Source organism: Talpa occidentalis, unplaced genomic scaffold (genome assembly GCF_014898055.3).
Source record: "Talpa occidentalis isolate TD23 unplaced genomic scaffold, MPIMG_talOcc4v2.1 talOcc4.13, whole genome shotgun sequence".
Lineage (NCBI taxonomy): Eukaryota > Metazoa > Chordata > Mammalia > Eulipotyphla > Talpidae > Talpa > Talpa occidentalis.
In genome coordinates, this window is record NW_023601322.1 from 100,338,929 (window position 1) to 100,360,611 (window position 21,683).

Here is a 21,683-nt window from a genome sequence, read left to right on the forward strand (position 1 = left end):
GCTCCCTCAGCCCACTGGGGGGCACATTATGCTCCAAGAGGCACCAAAGCAGGGCAGCTGCCTGCACTGCTGGGTGAGGAGGGCCCACGAGGCAGCAGACCCCTAAGGCGGCTCCCTTGTTAATTTCCGGGGTGCTAGAACTGTGGATGACTTCCCTTTTCAGCTTTATTCTTTGGCTATGTGATATATTCACTGGGATTAAGACTACAAAGCACAGAAAGGCATACTGTGGCATAAAGGGAACATTCCACTGCCTCTCTCCACCCCCGGTTCACGAAATCCCTACTATGAGCGGGTCCCCAGAGATCAGCCAGAGAATCATTAGTTTCTTATGCATGCTTGTAGCGTTTCTTTGTATGCAGACATGAACACAGAACACAGTTGTATATCTGCATTTTTAAAGACTAATGTGTCTGCACGACCTTTCTGTGGCTGTTCACTGACCGCTCTTTCTGCATGGTGACCGCGTGAGGTTCCAGAACTAAGAAACCCGCTGATTCATGCCCAATAACTGATGGATAATTAGATCATTTCCTTTTTTTTTTCCCCCCAAAAATATTAGTCCTCCCTTAGAGTAGGCCTGGAGTCCAGCATTTTCATCCCCTAGCCATGCAGACACCAGCCTCCAGGAGGAGACTCCTGCTTCCTCCACTTTTCATTGTCATCACTTCTTAACAGTTCTCACCATAGCTGACCGAGCAGAACACTGCTTGGCCCAGCTGTGTGCCCCGATCCCTGTATTGAAGCCCTACCCCCATGTGAGTGTATTTGGAGGCGAGATCTTTACAGAAATCAAGTGTAAGGAGCTCACGAGGGTGAGGCATACCAGGCCAGGGCTGTTGCTCTGGTCAGAAGATCGGTCCTTGGACTTTGACTGGACTTCGAGCCTCCACAACTGTGAGAAGACACGCCTGCTATTTACTTCACATTCCTGCCTTTTCATCTACCTAGTCTGTGTGGTTTTGATATGGTGGCCCACACATGCCAGGACAAACACTTGAAGCATTTCCACTAAAGGATCTAGGGGCCACCACGTTATGGGCCAGGTAATCAGAACCCCAATGACAGGTCTCACAGGCAATTTCTGCTCGAGTGGATCCATTAGTAGGGAACTTTTCTGGAAGGCCTGTGAGAGTCTTAAAAAATAGTTAGGCGACTTAAATATTTACAGAGTCTCCTTTTCCAAATATGGAAACTAAAACTTCAGCTTCAGCCAGCAGGACACGCCACGTCACCACCCACTTACCTGCCTGTGAACATCGGTCGGGGAGAAATCTCCAAATCCTTCCCAGACTCCGCCATTTTCCTCCTCTTCATAAAATCGAATCTGGATGTCATCTGTAAATGGTCACAGTCAGGCCAGGCCTTCCATGTGGGGCAATTATTAAGGAACACACTGAAAGTAAAACTGGCTCCAGATCCCGTCTACTACCTACCTACTATGCCGCTGAGAATGTAATAGGAAAATGACTTGTGAATCACTTAAAACTCTCACAAGTCATTGGTTTTTATCAGTCACAAAAATGAACCCCAAGTTTCACTTTCAATGACAAGAGACTAGATTTCTTTATTTGAATTTTCTTTCAATGAATGTTTGACCCTCCCGTGTCCCCATTTCTGAGCCAAAGCACTCCTGAAAAACATGGACAGTGAGTACTAGTAGAATCCCCAACGTTGGTGGCTTCACCACTTAGATCTGCATCATAATACTTTACTCCACAGGCAGACACTGTTCTGAGTGCTCTGCAGCTGTGTCTGTCTGTCTGTCTCTCTCTCGCGCTCTCTACATACATACTCTTTAATCCTCACAACAACTCTGAGATGGTGTCTACTGAGAGCCTCATTTTACAGAAAAGAAACTGAATCCAGAGAGGCCAGGGAGCTTATCCAAGGTTGAACAGCTAATAGAAAAGCAAGGATGTGAACACAGTACAGCTTCGTGCTGTGGAGTTTTACCCTCAGGCTCTTACACTCTCAGCTGTGCTGCTTTCCTAACCCATCTTGAGACGCTGCTGGAGACACGGTGAAGATCAAGTCTTTGGGTTAAAGTGGAATGCCTACATGTACTGCACTACTTTGGCCATGGCGTCCCCTTTCCGCAGGGGAGGGGCGATGTAACTGAGGCTGGCATCCCCTTGGGCTCGCGTCAGTCTCATAGGAAGGACGGCACTAGGGTCTTCCAAAGATGAAGTTTGCATTTCTGTTCAAATGAGATCTATGGAATACTGGGACCTGATAAAAGAGCATGTCCTGGTTCACTCCCTTGTCTTCAGATAAGACTGAATACTGAGCTGATCTAATTACTCACATTCTCCGAGCCAGGGACAGACTTCTCTTACTGAGCCATCCCTATGGCATGAAAGCCATTCAGACCCACACTGACAAATACTCAAACTGCGTTTACGCAAAGGATGCACCTAGGAGTCAGGTTCTGGAGGGGGCTGATATAAAGACATGCAGAGAAGGCCTAAACTCTTTGTGGATAAAGAGATACACCTCTACCTTAAAATCTTATCTCATTTTTTCTGACTTAACTCAGAGCACTTAGCCTAAGTTAAGAATGTTCCTGTTTTTAAACTCTAGTTTTTGCACGGAGGGGCTGCATTGAGTCAGGTATCTGCTGACTTTGAAATGCTCATTGTTAGTAGTGATAATATTCATTATCTACACATTGTATCGTATTTTTAAAATGAGTGCAGTTTCAGAAAATAATAATCTTACTTTTTGCTAATTGGTGGCTCTTACACTGTATGTAACTGAATCCAGACACCAAAGTTTAAAGTATAAAATACACTGAAATGTGACTGATGTAAGTGATCACCTCTTCACGTCTGTTGAAGTTTCAAAAAAAAAAAAAGAAAAGAGTTTAAAAAAGTAACAGATAATCTAGAAGAGGCGAGATGTGCAAATTTTTTGGGTTTTTATGGTGGAATGGGGACGTGACTGGGCCCATAGCCTTGAGAGATCACAGACACCGTGTGGGCCTATCTTGAGAGCGAGCGCAGGTTACCTTTCTGAACCTTGTCGCAGAGGAGGTAAATCTCCTCCCCTCCAGTGACGCAGCCCGCTGTCCTGTCCATCCTTACGATTTTCAAGTTGGACGCGTTGGGGGCTTCTGTCCACAGGAGAAGAACAGACGTCACGGTTTGTCCTCAGCACCCCAGGCCCTGGAGCAGGGCCCTGCCCTCAGCACCCCCACCTATAGCCACAGCGATCCGCCCTGCCCACGGCGCTCACAAGGGCCAAGCCAAGCACAGGCCGCACATCCTCAGAGCGCTCCCTGGCCAGGCCACACCCCACCCACAACGGGAGGGTGGGAAGGGCAGTGATTGCTTCTCCCTCTTACACTCAGTGGGTGACCCCAGAAACCAAAGTGGGCCTGCTGTGCAGGAAGCACCAACGCTGGTGGATTTGTGGAATCCAGCCAGGTTAGGACTCTTACCTCAAACTCATTACCATGACATTGCTGCCTCCACAAGAGCCCTAGACACTTTAGAAAAATCCACAATTTTCTTAAACTGTTAATTTTTATTCTACAGAAAAGAAAAGAAAGGAGCTGATGCATTTCCTTTCCGCAAACTAAATTAGGCTTCTATGTGGTTAGGGGGCAAAAAGTTTAACGTGGCAAGAGCATGCAGCTTCCGTCTTGTTTCCTCCAGCAGCTGCATCTCTACATGCTGTGTGGAGCCGCTGTCTATCGTTTGATACGTTTTCCACTTCCCTTTAGAGAAATCAGCCAGTTGTTGTCTTGAGCAGGGAGTTTTCTGTCTATGCCAAATTCTATAGCCTTTCTAGCCAGGGCCCTGAGTAAGCTGGCCTGGGGGACAAGCTCTTGCACACACGCCCACGAGCAGCGTGCGGGGTGGACGCTGGAGTTGGCTAGAACTAAAGAAAAACGTTCCCAGGAACTATCGACAAACCGAATTCGGGGGCCGCATACTGGCTCTGCTGCTCCTCCGTTCGGGGCACCTATCTCCCCAGATCAGCACCGGGCGAGTGGCTGAGAACAGCAGCCATGCTTCCTGGATGCGGCCTCAGACCCAGGGCAGCAAAACACCCTCACGGCAAGGAACCACGAGTAATAATGGGTTCCCGTCGCCCGTCCAGGGCTGCAACGCCCCGTGGAGGACACGGCAGCACAACTGAGCCCCTCGGCAAGTTCCACTTTGTGCCCAGACACCAGCTTTTCGGCTGGACCTGAGCCCCCCTTCTGGAGGTGAGAGCGGGCGGCTAGGTGTACGTCGGGGCCCGGCGGCTGGGCCGTCCAGACAGGCCGGCGGACACTCACTGCTGTCGTAGATGGGGTCGGACACCACCGGCTCCAGGCGCCGCGTGAAGCTGCCCGTGCTGTCGGGGAGGAAGGCTGTGAACATGAGCCGCACCACGCTCAGGTCCATCTCCTTGGTCTGCTGCAGGGCCGCCTGGCGGATGGTCTCCTTCTCCCGATCTAGGACACAGCACAGCCCTTCAGGCCGGGGGCTGGGGCAGGTGCGGGCATTTCCGTGGGAGACCCCGGGAGGAACAAGGACTCCTGACACTGCAGCAGGTTTTCCTCATCTCTGCATGTCGGAACAGCCCTCCCCCACGTGTCTATCTGCCCCACCTCTCTGCAGGAAGAGGAGGGCACAGAGGAGGGGGCGGGGGGATGCGCAGCCAACCAGGCGTGAGCGGTCGGGACTCCAGCAGCTCCCTGAGCACACACCATGCCCCCCAAACCACTGCGCCCCCCCCAGCAGGCCAGGGCCGCCCTCAGGACCACTCCTGGGCACCGAGCATTTGGCTCCTTCCCCTAGAGGAGCTTTCATGCCGATGGGCATGTTTCCCACAGAGGAGCTACTGGGTGAAGCGGTGTAATTTCAGAAGGGAGAATCCCAAGGCCTTGGAGCAGAAGGGACCTCTGATCTGAACCAGAGGGACTGGGAGCACGTGAACTTGAAGAGAGCAAGTTAGGGCTTCCCAGGGTGAGCAAGAAGGAGACACGGTGAAGACGTGATGGGGCAGCGGGCGGCAGAGCTGCAGGTGTGGGGGGTCTAGCTATGGAGGGCGGCGGGGAGACTCCAACAGTGGCGGGGTCAGGCTCGGGGAGATCCACCTGGACACAGGGTGGCTGTGGGCCGGACGTGGAGAGGGGCGGAGGCAGCGCCACAGGTGGGGCAAGGAGGGTGCCTGAGAGCAGGACTGGAGCCTGAGCCCCCATGGCAGAGGGGGTGCGCTACTGCGAGGTGACGGCTTGTTCTGGGGTACCCGGGTATGAGGCGCTGAGGGGGTCACACTGAAGGACAAAGTAACAAGCAGAACCGGCACGTGTAATGGGACAAGGATTGGGACTGGAAGAAAAGAAGTATGAGGCACAGTGAGAACCGGAAGGTGTTTTCATGGGAGAGTCATTCACAAAGCGACCGAGGCACCCAGAGAGCCCTGGCAGAGCCCCTGCGGGGCTCACGGATAGTGTCCTCTGACTGGAGTCGGCAGGGAAAGGGGCAGCACTGCAGGACGGGCACGGTGGGGGTTGTGGGGTTGGTGAGGACGCTACCCTGTGTCCCCGCAGTGATGGACAAGGGGCTTAGGGTGGGCTGGGACGGACTAGACGGAGGCTTTGCGTGCCAGGCCCCGGAGGAGCAGAAGCCACTCCAGAGGGGACAGGGCGGGTGGGGGCAGGATGACGCACACAGGGGTGCAGCAGGGTTGGGGCGGGGCTAGGGCACGAGGAAATGGAAGCTGAGCTCCAGGAGGAGCACTGACCTGTGAGCTGCCGGTCACCTCCGCCTTCAGCTTGCAGGTAGGCCAGGTCAGGGTGCACCAGAACCCCAGCGTTGTAGCCTCTCACACACGCGTCTGTCATCCGGGCTTCCAGGGTCTCAAAGACCTTCTTCTTTGTCACATGCAGGATGCCCAGGTTGGCAAAGCTGGAGAAGAACGGCATCCACCCGCAAGTCAGGCAACGCCTGCCGGAGCCCCGGGGCTGCTCACCCGAGGGAGGGGGCTGGAAGCAGCACAGGCCCTCAGCTGCGCTGGCCATCGCTGACATCTCCGCAGGGCGCGAAGTGGGCGCGGCACATGGAGTAATAAAGACTAAATAGCAACACACGGGCAGGCTGGGCTGTGCCCAAGGAGCCTGCGCTGAACTGGGGACAGAGCAGGGGGCGCACGCCCCTCAGCAAGCAGCGCCACTGGACGCGTCTGAAGTGTGGCCGGAATGGGCAGGAGAGGGGCGGCAGGGGTGGGACCGGATGCCTCTCTCCCAGGACACTCCGAGACACGAAGCTACGCGGAGGGCCCCCTCAGACGGGACGGACCATCGGCTGCGCGAACCGCCTGCACGGGGCAAAGGGGCACATCGAGGCACGTAAGGGAGGAGGGGATGCGTTCTCCTGAGAACCCCTCAGTGACCCGCAACTGGGAGGCCCGAAACGATGCGGTTTACGTGCAGAGCAACCAGGGGCTGAGCGGGACGAAGAGATGTGCTGCACCGGCGGCATGAGGCTCGCCCTGGGCCGCGTGGGGGCGGCTCGAAAGCAGGGGCTGCGTGTCAGGAGACCTGCCGGCTCATCCCGGTGGCTGTGGAGCGACACCGGCCCTCCAGTGAAGGTACAGGTGCAGAAGTGGGGTCCCTGCTGACGTGGACAGGCAAGCGTGGGCAGGTGCCGAGCTGGGCACTGACTGCTGAAGCTAAAGCCTCCCCAGGCAGGCCGCACCAGGGAGGCCCCGGGATCTCCTGGCCCTTGCTCTAGGGAACCCTGGACTGTGACGCCAGCCCACCTCCCAGGGCACTGCACGGCCAGAGGCACTCCCTCTCCCCAGCTTCTCTGTGAGGAAAGCCATTTGCTTATCTGAGAGCTTCCAGTGTACCACGAAACTGGAGTTTACAGAGGACTCTGCAAGAAGGCAGATGGGGAAACGCCATCTTGTGCCCCTCCCCACTGGGCCTGCCACAGTCACAGGCCCCGCCCCCCCAGACAGGAGCGCACACACCATCCGAGCCCCCACTTCCGCAAGAGGACACTTCCAGGGCTCTTGGTTGGAGGCCCGCAGGGCCTGTGAATGTAGCCCCATGGGCTGTGTCTAGCAGCACAGTTTAGGGTCAGGCTTTCAAACAGATTGAAAGCAGGTGTTGAAGAGATCCATCCCTTTGGGTCACTGACCACTACTGGCACACGCTCAACCACGGGCGGCTGTTGACAGTAAGTCAGCCTCTTCAGACAGTCACCAAGGTTCTGGAGGCAACCAAGAGCAAGGCTGAAAGATGAGGTTCATCTCCCACACGGGCCACTCCTTCGAGAGGGAGGCAGCTGTTTTAACTAACATATAAAAACAACAGAGTCAAGCAAAATGAGAAGGCAGGAATATGTTCCAAACAAGAACAAGATAAGACCACAGAAAAGCACTTTAATGAAACAGAGATAAGTAATCTGCTGACAGTGCTCAAAGCAGCGGTCATAAAGACACTTCACCAACTGGGAGGAGGGCGGGCGCACAAAGCGAGAATCTCACAAAGACAGAAAACACCACATGGAAGCCACAGAGCAGAAGATGAGCTAAGACAGAAACCAACCGCCAGAAGGAGTCAGCAGCAGACGAGATGGAGCAGAGCTCCGATCAGCAGGCCAGAGGACACAGCAGCGGCCTCATACAAACAGCAGCCTCATGGGACGCCTCAGGGCACTCTGCAACACATCAAGCGGAATGAACGCCATCCTACAGAGGTTCCAGAATGACAGCGAGATAAAGGGGAGAAAACCTATTGGAAGAAACAATAGTTATAAACTTCCCTCATCTGAGGCAGGAAACAAAACATCCAGGAAGCAGAGGAATCCAAACGAGAGAAGCCTGAAGAGACGACACAGACTTGTAATTGCGATGGTAAAGGAAAGTTACAGATGAAGATTCTTAAAGGCAGTGAGAGAAAGACACTTGTTACGTACAGTAGAACTTTCCGTGTCCCCCAAGACTACAAGCAGGTATTCCAGCAGACACTGTGCAGGCCAGAAGGGAGCGGCACAAGGTACTGAAAATGCTGGAAGGAACAAACTTCCAACCAAGAATACTCTGAGACACACAGGCGCCACTCAGAACCGCAGAGAAACAGCGTCTAGACAAGCAGAAGTCAAGGACTGACTTCAACACCGCTACACCAACCTTAGAAGGATGCTAACAGGGCTTAGACTGAAAAGGAAAAACACCAGTGAGGAGCAGAGAAAACATGTGAAAGAAGAAATCTCACTGGTGAGGGCAAATATAGTGACTAGACATAGGATTAATTCTTACAAAGCTAGGAGGCAAAATAAATGACAAAAACAGTAAAATTAAGTATTACAATAATTAGTCAAAGGATACACAGAACAAAAATGAAAAATGTGACATCAAAATATAAAAGGGGCAAAGAGGTACATTCTGCATTCAAACTCATGCTGTCAACGAGACTGCGGCCTACATGGGTGGACCCCGGGTCCACAGAGCAAAACCCTCTGCAGCTGCCCCAGAGGGCGGGAGAGCGTCTAAACACACCACCGCAGAGGTCATCAAATGGCAGGTAAGTCGGAACCGACAGGAACGACACCAACGGCGGAAAAACGACAAGAGTCGGAGAGAGCAAGGAACGTTCGCCGGGCTGAGTAACGCCCCGGGCGGTGCCGCCCGCGCAGACTGCTCAGAGGGCGCGGGGCCGAGCGGGCACGGCAGGCGCAGGGAATGGAGAGGATGCAGAGGCTGGGTGAGCGGCTTTCTGTGTCAGCGGCATAATCATTTTTACTGCAAATATACGACTGATTCTTTTAATGAATAAGAGGATCCACTAAATTTGGAAAATATTTTTTTCTTTTAGCGCATCCTTGGGTTTCCAGATAGAATTTAAAGTCTGCCTGGAACCATCCCACCTCCGCTGGGTTCGCGAGAAGTTTGGAATTATTATCAGAGGAATGCCATCTAGTTTACCTGTGCTCAGACCTGAAGGATAGCTGGAGTGAAGCTGGAGGAGCTCTTCTCTCACGAAGATTATATGTACATAGAGTACAACAGAATAAGCTAACTACAGCAACTGGACGGGTTTTCAGGGATGCAAATATAAATACTGGAGCATGAAACAAAGAAATGTCCTCAGCACTGGAAAGCAAAGGAAAGCACCACACCGAGGCACGCCTACCCCAAGCGCTCAGCCGGGTCCTGGCTGGTCCCGGGGCATGCTTGGAGCCTGCGCTAGCAGTGAAGGCACCGCTACCTTCTCGGAGCCGTGTGCTGGCGCAACGAGAGAGAAGAAACAAAGACAGAAGCAAATTTCACAGTGTAGTTTACAAAGTGTTAGCCAAAAAATAGAGTAGGAACAGCACTAGGGAGGCCTGACATTTAAAACAGGGAGAAGGCGAGATGGCCCTCGCTAGCGGATGCGACCCGAGCAGCTGGAAGGGAGGAGGGAAGATGTGGGGGAGCCACCTCTGAGGCAGAAGAAACAGGTGCAGGACCCCAAGGTAGGCCCAGGCCCGACGTTTCCTAGAGACGGCACCGGCGGATGGAGTAGGGGGCACGGCCTGGGGGGTGCGGGGGGTGCGGATCTGTTAAAGGCGGCGCGTCTGGAGGACTTTACTGTTATCCGCACAGTGACGGAAAAAAGAGATGCGAACAGACAGAGAAGGAAATACACTCAGAGAGCAGAAGCTTCTGGAGGGTGCAGAATGGAGGCTGACACAGGGGTCCTGATAAGCGTCTGGGCGGCACAGGAGAAACAATGCCTCCACCTGCGGGATCTACAGGCCTCGCTCCCCTGCAGCACAGCAGGACTCGGCGTGCACCAGCCACCTCCTTGGCAGAGACCATGACAGGCATCTGCCCAGCACTGTGTGCCTCAGTTTCCACAAAGCATAAAATAAGGGATGAAAAGTTACAAAGTTGATGATACCTACAAACCCAGAGAGCCAAGCTCGCAGCGAGCCCCAAAGCACAAGAGATACATAGAAAGTCGCACTAAGGCTCACCAAACTCAAATTGCTGAAGACTGCTGAAAAGCAGACCAAGAAAAACCTACCCACTGTGTGCAGAGGAGCAAAGCCAAAGGCAACAGGCGGCTCTGGGTGGAAGGAGGCGGCCTGCGGGCCCAGGGCCAGCGTTGTGAGAGAACACACCCGAGAACACTGTTACCCCACAATGCCTCACTGTCAAAAGCAGAGTTTCAAGACACCCAACAGCTGGAGTGGACCAGCAGCGGGGCGGTGATGCAAGAGGGAGGATTTAGGCAGAAGACAAAGACAGCAGACAGGACTCTTGACCCGGGAGAAGAACCAAGCAGCACTGCACACATGAAAGGCTGCTTTCCTTGTTTACAGGTGTCTTTAAAAGATAATCGAGTATTTAAAGCAACAAGAAAACATGTATCGTGGGATAAACTCTGAAGCAACAGCTAAAAAGGCAAAGATGTACAAACTGAAAAGGAGCAAGAAAGCTACGTACACAAACCCTCCATCCAGAGGCAGAAGAGGAGGAGAAGGGGAGGCGGGGAAGAGGCGGGCGAGCAGAAAACAAAGCGCAGGACAGCGGGTTATGTGCGCACCCGGCAAAGCCAGCCTCTGCAAGTCCCGTGTTCAGATCACCGTAACTCCACCCTTCGCCATGCCACTGGCCCCGGCCACAGCCACATCGGTCATCACTGGAAAAATAAATGGTCTCCACACCCCGAGTAAGAGGCGGTGCCAGACTGAACGTGCTGTGGGCAGACTTTGAGTAGGAGGACACAGAGGGTACAGGTGAGCTGGAAACGAGCTCCAGCTAGCAGCAGTCAAAAGGAACGGAAGCAGCTGTATGAGCTCGGCTGAGGCAGACTGGAGCGGAGAATATCACCAGAGATGGAGGAACATTTCACGATGAGGACACACAAATCCCAAATGTTCATAATTAAAGAACTTAATGAAAGCACCTAATAAAAGAACTTCACGATGTAAGAAGCAAAATCTCTTAGCATGAGGAGAGAGGGAGGCCTCGACACCCCTCTCTCATGCCCGACAGCGCATGTGCAGACACTCAGGACGGAAGCGCGACTGACCCAGCGTCTAAGCCCGACGCCACCAGCAATCACAGAGCCCCATTCAGCTGGACCGCGGTCAGCATTTCTTTTTCTTAGCATGCACATGGACTATTTACCACATAAACGTGAATTATAAAACCATCTCACTTGATCTTAAAGGAGTCCAACCATACCGCGCTCTCACGACGCCAGAACTACATGGGACATCCGTGACTGCCAGGTGGGTCCCGCAGCGATGGCTGCGGGGCGAGGCTCACAGGGCGAGCTCATCACATGGTTCTATTTTTGTGTACATTTGAAAACATCTATAATACAATGTCAAAAGTAGAACGTTATTATTAGCACATGCCACAAGAAAAAAAATGTTCATAAGCGTTACCATGACAGAGCGCCAACTCGAACCCCCACTTGGGAAACACGCGGCGGCCCCTGTCCCAGACGGTCGTCCCCTGGGCACGCAGCCTCACTGCAGCCCTGTAGTGTGCCCGCACCTGAGAGCACGCACAGAGCGACCCTAGCCCTGCTGACGGTTCCGCCTTCAAGTGCAGCGTGGACGGGAGGGGACCTCCTCCCAACACACCAGCTCAGGTGCCAGCCAGTCCACCCCATTCTGCCAGGACCCAGTACCGGGGTCTACAGCTGATGTCAGTGCTAACACCACCTTCTACTCCAGGGGCGCCGGGTCCCCAGGACACCTCCTCAGGCCGCTGGGTTTGCTGGGCCGGCTCACAGAACTCGGGACCCTGCTCACTCACTGGTCACTGATGCATCACAAGAAGGTGGCTCCATGCGGGCAGGTGGAGGAGACGCCCAGGGCAGAGCAGGGACATGTCCATGCGTCTCTGGGCACCATGCTCCCAAGCTCCAACACCCCCCAGCCAGGAGCTTGCCCAGCCCTGAGCCCAGCTCTCAAGGAGGCCTCCTTCCGCAGGCAGAGCTGACCCAATCACTGGCACTGGCCCGAATCTCCACCCCCGCCCTCCACTGGGGTCTGGGGTCATCTCATTCCTGCTGTCACGTCCCTGGAAATGATCCCCTGCTTAGATGTCTCCCCAGTCACCTCACTGATCTAAAACGAAACACCCTTAACCCTCTCGATGCTTGAGAAATCCCCAGGGCTGCTGAGCCAGTGGCTGTGGGTGAAGACCAGGTATGCGTGAGAAACGCGATCATATCATGACCAAACCCGTAATTGCCATGAATCACAATAGCGAAATCAGCGAAAACTTCAATCAAACCAGATGTCCTTCAGGGTGGCTGGGCACCCGCAGCCCTTACCGGGGATGAGCGGCCGACACGCACGCAAGCACACAAGCTGTACGCAGGGGGCCACGCACAAGCCACACCGGCTGACACCATTTGCATTGACCAAACGGTGTGATTCTGGAAAAGGCAAAACCAACGGAGAAGCAGCAGAGCCGGTCACCAGGGCCTGGCAGGGAGAAGGACTTGACCCCGGAGGGCTCATGGGGGCTGGGGGAGCCCACAGTGAGCATGGTGATGAGTATTTCTCAAAATGCATACAACTTTACACTTGAGAGAGTGCCTATCAATCCTACAAGCAAATGGACCAAAAAAGACGGTAGGAACAGCTATATTTATATATCAGGTAAAACAGTCTTCAAACTAAAAAAGGTAAAAAGAGACACAGATGGTCACTACTTCATGATTGAGGGTACAATACATGAGGAAACGATAACATGCAGTCACCAAATGAAGGAGCATCAAAATATATCAGACAATTATTATCATCTCTGAAAACAGACATCAGAGAAAACACAGATGTAATAGGAGACTTCAATACCCACTCTCACCAATGGATAGATCAATGAGATAAAAAATAAACAAGGACACTAGAGCCCTAAATAAGGACCTAGATAGACCTCATGGGCTTAGCAGAGAGCTATAGGGCACTGCACCCCAAAAAAATCTGAGTACACATTTCTCTCAAGGAGCACATGGATCATTCTCCAGGATTAATCACATATTGGGCCACAAGGCAAACATCAACAGATACATTAAGATCCAAATCATTCCAACTATCTTCTCTGACCATGAAGGCATCAAACTAGAAGTAAACCTCGAAAAGAGGGCGAGGAACCCTCCCACTTCACGGAGATTGAAACCCGCACTACTGGAAGGCTACTGGATAAATGAGGAGATCAAAGAAGAAATTGAAAAATACTTTGAGACAAATGACAATGAGGACATAACTTTCCAGAATGTATGGGACACAGCAAAAGTAGGAATAAGAGGAAAGTATATAACAATACAGGCTCACTTCAAGAAAGAAGAAAGAAATCAAAGAAATTACCTAATCTCATACCTCAAAGAACAACAACAACAAAAACCCACAAAAAACCCAAAACAAGAAGGAAAAATAAAAATCAAAACAGAAATAAATGAAATAGAAATTAAAAAACAATCAAAAGATCAATGAAACCAAAAGTTGGTTTTTCTGAAAAATAAAATAGGCCTCTAGTGAGGCTCACAAAGGAAAAAATGGGAGAAAACACAAATAGGATCATAAACGAGAGGAAAAATTACAACAGACTTTGCAGAAATCAAAATAATAATCAGAGACTACTATGAACATATATATGCAAACAAGGTCAATAATCTAGAGGAGATGGACACATTCCTAGAACTATATAATCATCCAAAGCTACATAAAGAGGAAATAGAACACCTAAACAGACCAATTACAAGCAGTGAAACTGAAACAGTAATCAAAGCACTCCCCAAAAACAAAAGCCCACGGCTTCACAAATGAATTCCACCAAACGCCCAGAAATGACCTAGTGCCTATCCTACACAAACTCTTTCAAAAAATTGAGAAAGAGGGAATACTACCAACTACACTCTATGAAGCCAACATTTCACTAATACCAAAACCAAACACACAAAAAGAAAACTACAGGCCAATCTCCCTAATGAAAACAGATGCAAAAATACTCAATAAAATCCTAGCCAACAGAATCAAACAATGCCTCAAAAGGATAATTCACCACAACCAAGTGGGATTTATTCCAGGGTCACAAGGATGGTCCAACATCCAAAAATCAATTAACGTAATCCAACACATCAACAACAAGAAAAATTAAAATATGATATAAGATCCTATCAATAGGTGCCAAGAAAGCATTTGACAAATTTAAAAATCTGTTTACGATGAAGGCCCTTGAAATTCTCGGGATAGAAGGAACATACTTTAACATAATAAAAGCCATATATGACAACCCTCAACCAGTATCATTCTCGATGGTGGAAAACTGAAAGCTTTTCCTTTAAGATCTGGAACAAGACAAGGCTGTCCCCTCTCACTAATGCTTTCAGTATAATATTGGAAGTCCTAGCCAGAGCAATAAGGAATTCAAATAGGAAAAGAAGCATCACTATTTGTGGAAGTAGGATCATATACATAGAGAACCCTAAAAACTCCACAGAAAAACTAATTAAAATAATAAACCAGTTTAGTAATAATAAACCAGCTTAGCAGGATACAAAATCAACACAAAAAAATCAGTAGATTTCCTATATGCAAACAATCAATCTGAAGAAGAAATTCAGAATACCATCCAATTTACAATTGAAATAAAAAAAAATACTTGGGAAAAAACCTAAGAAAGGAGGTGAGTAACCTATATAAATAAAATTATAAAACACTGTTAAAAGAAACAGAAGACAGAAAGAAATGGAAAGACATTCCTTGCTCTTGGATTGGAAGAACTGACATTATTAACATTGCCATCCTACCAAAAGCAATTTACAGATTCAATGCAATCCCAATAAAAACTTCAATGACTTTCTTCAAAGAAATAGTACAAATACTGATGGAATTCATATGGAACTACAAAAAAAACCTCAAAAAGCTAAAGCTCTCCTGACTGAAAAGGAGGAGACTGGAAGTATCACACTCCCAGACTTCAAACTATACTACACAGCCACAATAATTAAAATAGTATGGTACTAGAACAAAAGTAGACACAGAGACCAATGGAATCGAATAGAAAACACAGAAATAAAGCCACACATCTATGGACAACTAATCTTTGACAAAGGAGCAAAGAATATTCAAGGGAACAAGGATAGTTTGTTCAATAAATGGTGCTGGGAAAACTGGACCACCACATGCAAAAGAATGAAGCTTGACCACTACCTCTCACCATGTACAAAAATCAACTCAAAATGGATAAAAGAACTGGACATAAGACCTGAAACCATAAAATATATAGAAGAAAATATAGGCAAAACACTCCAAGACATACATCTGAAAAACATATTTAAAGACTCATCACCCACAGCAAAGAAAGCCAAGGAAAAGATACACACCGGGGATTACTTCAAACTGAAAAGCTTCTGCACAGCAAAAGAGACATTAACCAAAACAGAGACACCCCACTGATTGGGAAAAAATGTTTGTGCTCATACAACTGATAAGGGACTGATCATGAAGATCTACAAAGAGCTCATATGAATCAACAAAAACAATATAATCCAGTCAAAAAAATGGGCAGAAGAGCTAAAAAGACACTTCTCCAAAGAGGAAATGCAAATAGTCAATAGGTATACAAAAAACAGGTTCAATATCACTTATAATCAGGAAAATGAAAATCAAACCCACAATGAGATACCACCTTACACCAGTGAGAATGGCACATATTTAAAAAAGTAGCAACAGCAAATGTTGGCGAAGATGTGGAGAAAAAGGAACTCTCCTGCACTGCTGGTGGGAGTGCAAACTGGTTCAGCGACTATGAAAAGCTGTCTGGAGGTTTCCCAAACTACTAAAAATGGAGCGTCCATATGACCGAGCAATCCCACTCCTAGGGATCTACCCAAAGGACACAAACATTGATTTCAAAGGACACCCGCACACCTATGTTTACTGCAGCACCATTTATAACAGGTAAGATTTGGAAACAACACAAATGCCCAAAAATAGATGATTGGATCAAGAAGATGTGGTCTATGTATGCAATGGACAGTATACTACTCAGCTATCAAAAAAGATAAACTCACGTCATTCGCAGCAACATGGATGGAGCTAGAACGGTTTATGCTTGGTGAAGTAAGTCAGAAGGGAAAAGAAAAATATTGATGGTTTAACTTATATAGGAGGAATGTAGGGGAACCAAATAAAGGATCAGGAAAAAACAAATAATAATAAATAAAAACCAAAATTAACAGGCAACTATAAATCAGAGACACTGCAGGGGCGGTGGTAGGGGGAGCAGAAGGGACTATGGTGATGGTGAATGGGTGGTGGGAATTTTACAGGGATGGTACCTGAGAGGAGAAAGCAAATTTCCTACAAAAATGAACAATAATGTAAAATACATATAAATAATTAAGAACAAATGGGAAAAATAAAAGTGAATATCACAATATTTAAACCGTACTTCAAACCAGACCAAGTCTGAAAATTGAAGGCTAGCACGGCTACTCATGGGGCCGGGGCTGCATCCTGCTGCTGACCAGACACCACATTCACCTGAGCACATGCCTGTACTGAGCACCTACAACAATGTAGCTGCTGGACCTGCCAGGAACCCCCAGACCCAGAACCTTGGGGTGAGGCTTGTGGCGAGGACTGAACAGACCCACCATAACCCTAAGTGCCGAGGTCTGGAGGGCTGGTTCCCAGGCCAGACTGCTTTGCACGCCAGGCTGCTTTGCCCGAGGCTTCTGTGTGCTCCAGCAGAGCTGGGGTCCCAGGGCACTGGGGGACACAACAGGACAAAAGCCTGTGTACTGGGAAGCACAGCAGGACAGGAGCCAGAGGTACTGGGGGGCACAGCAGGACAGGTGGGGGCACAGCAGGACAAGAGAATGTGTACTGGGGGATACAGCAGGACAGAAGCCTGGGGCACAGCAGGACAGGAGCTGTGTACTGGGGGGTACAGCAGGACAGAAGCCTGGGGCATTGGGGGGCACAGCATACAGAAGCCTAGGGCACTGGGAGGCACAGCAGGACAGGAGCCTGGGACACGAGGGGTTCCAAAGCAGGACAGGAGCCTGCAGCACTGGGGGGTCCACAGCAAGCATCCCCACTGGCCTATCATCCTCTCAGATGCAAACATTGACTTTTGTGGGGCTTAAAGCCAGCCCTGGATCACAAGACACACCTTATGTGGAGGCTGCAGATTTCCAATCTCAGTCCGTGCTTTGTCCAATTTTCTCAAAACTGCAGCTTCTCCACATGTGGAGGCTGGGCCGCGCGTGTGGGCCCCAGTAGCAGCCAGGTGGGGTCGCACGTGTTCACAGCGGCATGCCCCGAGGGGGTCCTAGCACTCACATCTCAATAACTTGGGGTGCAGGACGTGCTGGGGGTGTGACGACCATTTAGGAGGGGGTGCAAGGTAGAGCCAGGTGATACTGTTTCCACTGAATGAAAGTTTTAAAGAAGTAGAATGTTCTGATATTTCAGGTCAAAACTGCAACACTAAACTAAGACACTTTTAAGAGGGCAGGCATTGAGGGCTAAGAAAATAGAAAATCAGAAATGGCCAAAAAGTAACTAAAGAAAATTGAAAAGACAAACCTCCCAAGTTAAAGCCATAAGCCCCATCATGGTGACCCAGTTGCCTGAAGCTCTAACTTAATACAGATGTCGTACCCTGAAAACAGCAGTGAAATGTGGGGACAGGCTAAGAGCAAAGTAGGGAGCAGAGCAAGGGAGGGGGCTGCCGCCCTGGGAGGTCAGCGTTACTTGTTCTCTCAGTGCCTTCCCGGGGCCTGCTAAGGGGTGGAGCGGCCGAGCTGAGGCGGAGGGCAGGCTGTCCGGCTCCCTGCTCCCTCCGTTTCAAGCCCGAGGAGAGACTCGGTCCTCCTGAAACTCCCTAGAGCTGTGCTCGCCCTCAAGCCAAGGGGACGCAGCACCGCCCAGGAAATCCACACGGGACAGGCCTGCCCACGTGACTCTGCCATACTGGCTCTGTTGTCAGGCTGGAGGCTAGTTCAGGCTGAAATAGTGGAGATCCAAGGGGCCTGGAGACAGATTCTGTGGCTCAAACCTCAGACTATAAGGGAGGAAATTAAAGCCCAAAGCAGCCCCAGCAGTCGCCTGGGCAGCCCCACTGTTGACAGCAGAAGAGCAGGAAACAGAATTCTGCTTTCAAGGCTGCCAGAATATTCTACCTACTGAAAACCAACATGTTCTGACATTAAAAAACTAAAGAAAACTAAAAAAAAAAAAAAAAAAAAAGGTCAAATGAATCACGCGAGAATACGGTATTTTGGAAAACAGTTTAAGTGAAGGTTTCTCAGTTAAAAATCAAGCGACAGCAGATCAAGATGCATCACAGAGCACTCAGGGCCAGGAGGCCACGGGTCCAGCTAGTGTGGTCCTGGGGCCAGAGGGAGGAGACCAGGACATAAGAACAGAGACACACTGCAAAGCACCCAGGAAACAAAGCCCAATGGTTTCTGCGCCCACAATCTCCCAACGCTGAGAGGCTGGGGTGCCCGTGCGAAGGCAGTGGGGCCATGGGCCAGGAGGCAAGCCCAGACTCCTGCTGTGTGAGGCCCACCCGAGCTCCCGAGAGCAGCACAGGCCAGGGCGTCAATGCCGGGACAGCCCCACATGCAGTGCCCCGAGAGAGGGACACGCTCATTCCCGAGGACCTGGACCGCCCACCCGGGCAATAGCGGGGGTCACGACGACCATTCAGGGCTCACTTCATCCAGACCTGACACCCAGCAGGTACACCTCATGGCTTTTACGAGGCTCAGGAGTACTCCCTGAGGCAATCCTCAAAGGCAGCAGACAGTGTAGACAGCCCCGCTGCCACCACCCAGAGCCCCAGCCTGTCCGCCCAGATGTACAGCCCTTGTGGAGTGAGGGAGGAGCGTGCTCTCTGGGCACCGAACCCTGCAATCCAACGTCCTGCCAGACATGGAGTGGACTACACCCCGCAGCGGGCCCCAAAGTAATCACCCATTAATTCCCTCTAAAATCCCGACAGATTGCTCAGCCAACCACAGGGGCGCCACAGGAGACAGTACACTGGCAAGTTCCATAGCAGCAGACAGTAGCAGCTCTGAAGGAAGGGATTATCCCGCAGGTAAAGCAGGGCCACAGGCAGAAATGCTTCCAACCGACAGCAGGTGGTGGGGGCACCCATACCCCTGCCGCACCCCTGTGCTCTGGCCTCAAGGGGAGCTGGGCACTGTCGCCCCCAGCCTCTCTGAGGGCGCCCCACCCAGAGAAAGGCCCCTAGTCACCCGGTGCCTCCCTCCTTCTAGCCTTTCTTCTGTCATCAGAAGGATCAGGTTTCAGTGGCCTGGAAGCTCACTCTAGGTTTTCCACACTTGAATGTCTTCACAAAAAACAGAGAAACTCCAAGGAGCACGAACGTTCACCAGGAACTTGGATCTTTCCCAGAACCCCAAGCCGGAAACGCCGCCGTCAGCTAAGAGCTGACGTAAACAAGCCCTCCCTTCTGAGCAACAGCGCAGGTGGACTGCGGTCTCAGCATGCAGTGACCTGCATTAGAATATTCTAGTAATCTTGGAAATAAAATTAATTACAAGGGTCTTACTTCTCGCAGATCGACTTTATTTCCGCAACACCTCACCCATTCCACGTGGCGGTCCTCCTTGTCTGTACCACCTCTTAGTCAACCTGTCACCTAATACTTTCAGGTCAAGATGCCTCCAAGCCCAAACGCGCTTGTGCTCCTTGGTGCCTTGACCCAAGCAGCACAGAAGCACAGGAGTATCCACCTCACCCCCAGCGGCCACTCACAGCCAACCACGCTCCCCAAGGAGCAGCGCTGATTTCCGCAGCCCTGGGGTCCCCCCTGGTCCTTACGTAGTCCCAGGAGCAAATACTGCTGGAAGCCCACAAGTGCCCAAGAGTCAGGAGACCACAACTTGCCACCCTCGGCGACCGTGCTGGCGCGCGAGGGGCGGCTATGGAGGCAGCAGGGCTCGGCCCGCCACGGAGTCCCGCCAGCGCCCCCGCCAAGGCCCCAGGCCGGGAGGCCTGGCCCGCACTTACCCGACCACCATGTCCTTGGGCCCGGCTGTGACGGTGCAGATGCCGTCCTCGCAGTGCTTGCCCACCAGGCTGTGTGCGTGCAGGTGGGTGCTCTTGCCGTTGGTGACCAGCTGGACGATGACCTTCGCAGCCCCCACGTAGTTGCAGATCTGTACAGAGCACACGGCACAGGTCAGACAGTGGTCACGCAGCTCACAAGATGAGCAATGGCAGCTACCGAGTCGACACAGCTGCGCACACACCACAGCGGCCAGAACGCGAGGCACGCAGGTGGGTGAGGTGTGCGGGCTAATGGCGGCTTCTGTGGGGACACGCCCCAATGCAGCGTTGAGGAGAGCTAGGCGGGCGGTCCCTCCCGAGGACACCGCGAAGCCACGCTTCGTCCAAGAACACATCTCACCTGCACCGCACCACTATGTCCAGGCTTAAAAACTGGGTCAGAGGTGGGTGGGTGGCACGGGGGCCAATGGACGAGGGGCAGGAGAGCAGCGAGCAGAGGCCATACCAGCCAGCACAGCACCGAGGACACGCCCCACTTGGCTCCTGACGCTGGACCCGACTCCGGCAGCCCACTGACTGGCCCCACACACAAGTCCCCGACTCCCGGGACAAAGTCGTCTCCTCACTTGAAGAACTGCACCCATTTTGGAAGGGGTGCTTAGTTAGGAGAAAAGAGGACTCAGCTGACGATGAGCGCACGCTCCTAACGTGGCCTCAGTGCCACCACCTGTATGCACTTGGCTCCCAGGCCAGGCTCCCCCCGTGGAGCCGAGCAGGCCACCTGCGCTCAGCCTCCGACGCGACACGAGGCCCTCCGCTCTCAACGGTGGGGACGCTGCAGGCTGCGGACGTTCACTCAGTCCTGACACCGTCCTCCGGGGGCGGAGGGGCCAGGCGCCCGCTGCAGGTGTCTTCAATTTGCTGAGCGACTCCCAACATGAACCCCAGCTAGTTAAAAGGATGGCACTCAGAACAGCCAGATGCAGAGGTGACGGGTGAGGTGTGCCCTCTCTGGGGGCACCGTTCACAAATCACCAGCCCGTCTCTGGAGCATCACGGAGGCCTGGTCCTGCAGGCTGACCAAATGAGCCCCGGGCCACTGAGCTCCATCCTCTCGCCCCTCTCTCCTCCCAGTAAATACGGAGTGGGCCGGTCCTTGGTTTCCCTGGCAACCAGCCCCCACCCCGCCACAGGTGTTTCCCAAGGTTAATCAGAGCACTCCCAACCCTCAGGAACATTCCAGGGGCTGAAGACCTCGACATACAGGAACTGTGGACTTCGCTCATCCGAGTGGCCACAGCATGCGTGTCCCACAACCATGGTGTGGCAGGAAGTCCCTGTCGCTGCTATCCCTTGATGACAACAGCAATACCAGGAGAACACCGCGGCAAACACGGCACAGCCTGTGCACCCCTTCTCAAGCTGGCTCCCCCCACCAGGAAAGACCCCCAAGCCCCTTGTAGGGTAAGGTAAAAAAGCATCAGGCTTCTCTGCCCTCCGGCCAATAGGAGTGATGACGGAGACCTGCGGTCCCGAATGCAGGCTGGACGGCGGCACCTGCAGCGGGTGTGGGCATGCGCAGATGGGATTCACCTGGGCTGAGACTGGGCCGCACAAGGACGCCCGAAGAGCAGACGAGCAGAGAGAACGAGAGCGAAAGGGCAGCAGAGA

The 21,683-nt window shown here is 51.8% G+C and overlaps 1 protein-coding gene across 5 annotated transcripts in view; it reads right to left on the reverse strand.

Annotated features, from left to right (window-relative positions):
• The window catches only part of NFKB1 (nuclear factor kappa B subunit 1), an 86,935-nt gene that overhangs the window by 13,099 nt on the left and 52,153 nt on the right, over nucleotides 1-21,683 (reverse strand). For all 5 annotated transcript variants that reach the window (XM_054694611.1, XM_037509630.2, XM_037509629.2 and 2 more), the window contains exons 6-10: nucleotides 20,013-20,161; nucleotides 5,743-5,906; nucleotides 4,289-4,447; nucleotides 3,011-3,115; nucleotides 1,247-1,338 (exon numbers count right to left, since the gene is read on the reverse strand). In XM_054694611.1, coding sequence (XP_054550586.1) covers nucleotides 1,247-1,338; nucleotides 3,011-3,115; nucleotides 4,289-4,447; nucleotides 5,743-5,906; nucleotides 20,013-20,161 — 669 coding nt within the window. The remainder of the gene's footprint in view (nucleotides 1-1,246; nucleotides 1,339-3,010; nucleotides 3,116-4,288; nucleotides 4,448-5,742; nucleotides 5,907-20,012; nucleotides 20,162-21,683) is intronic.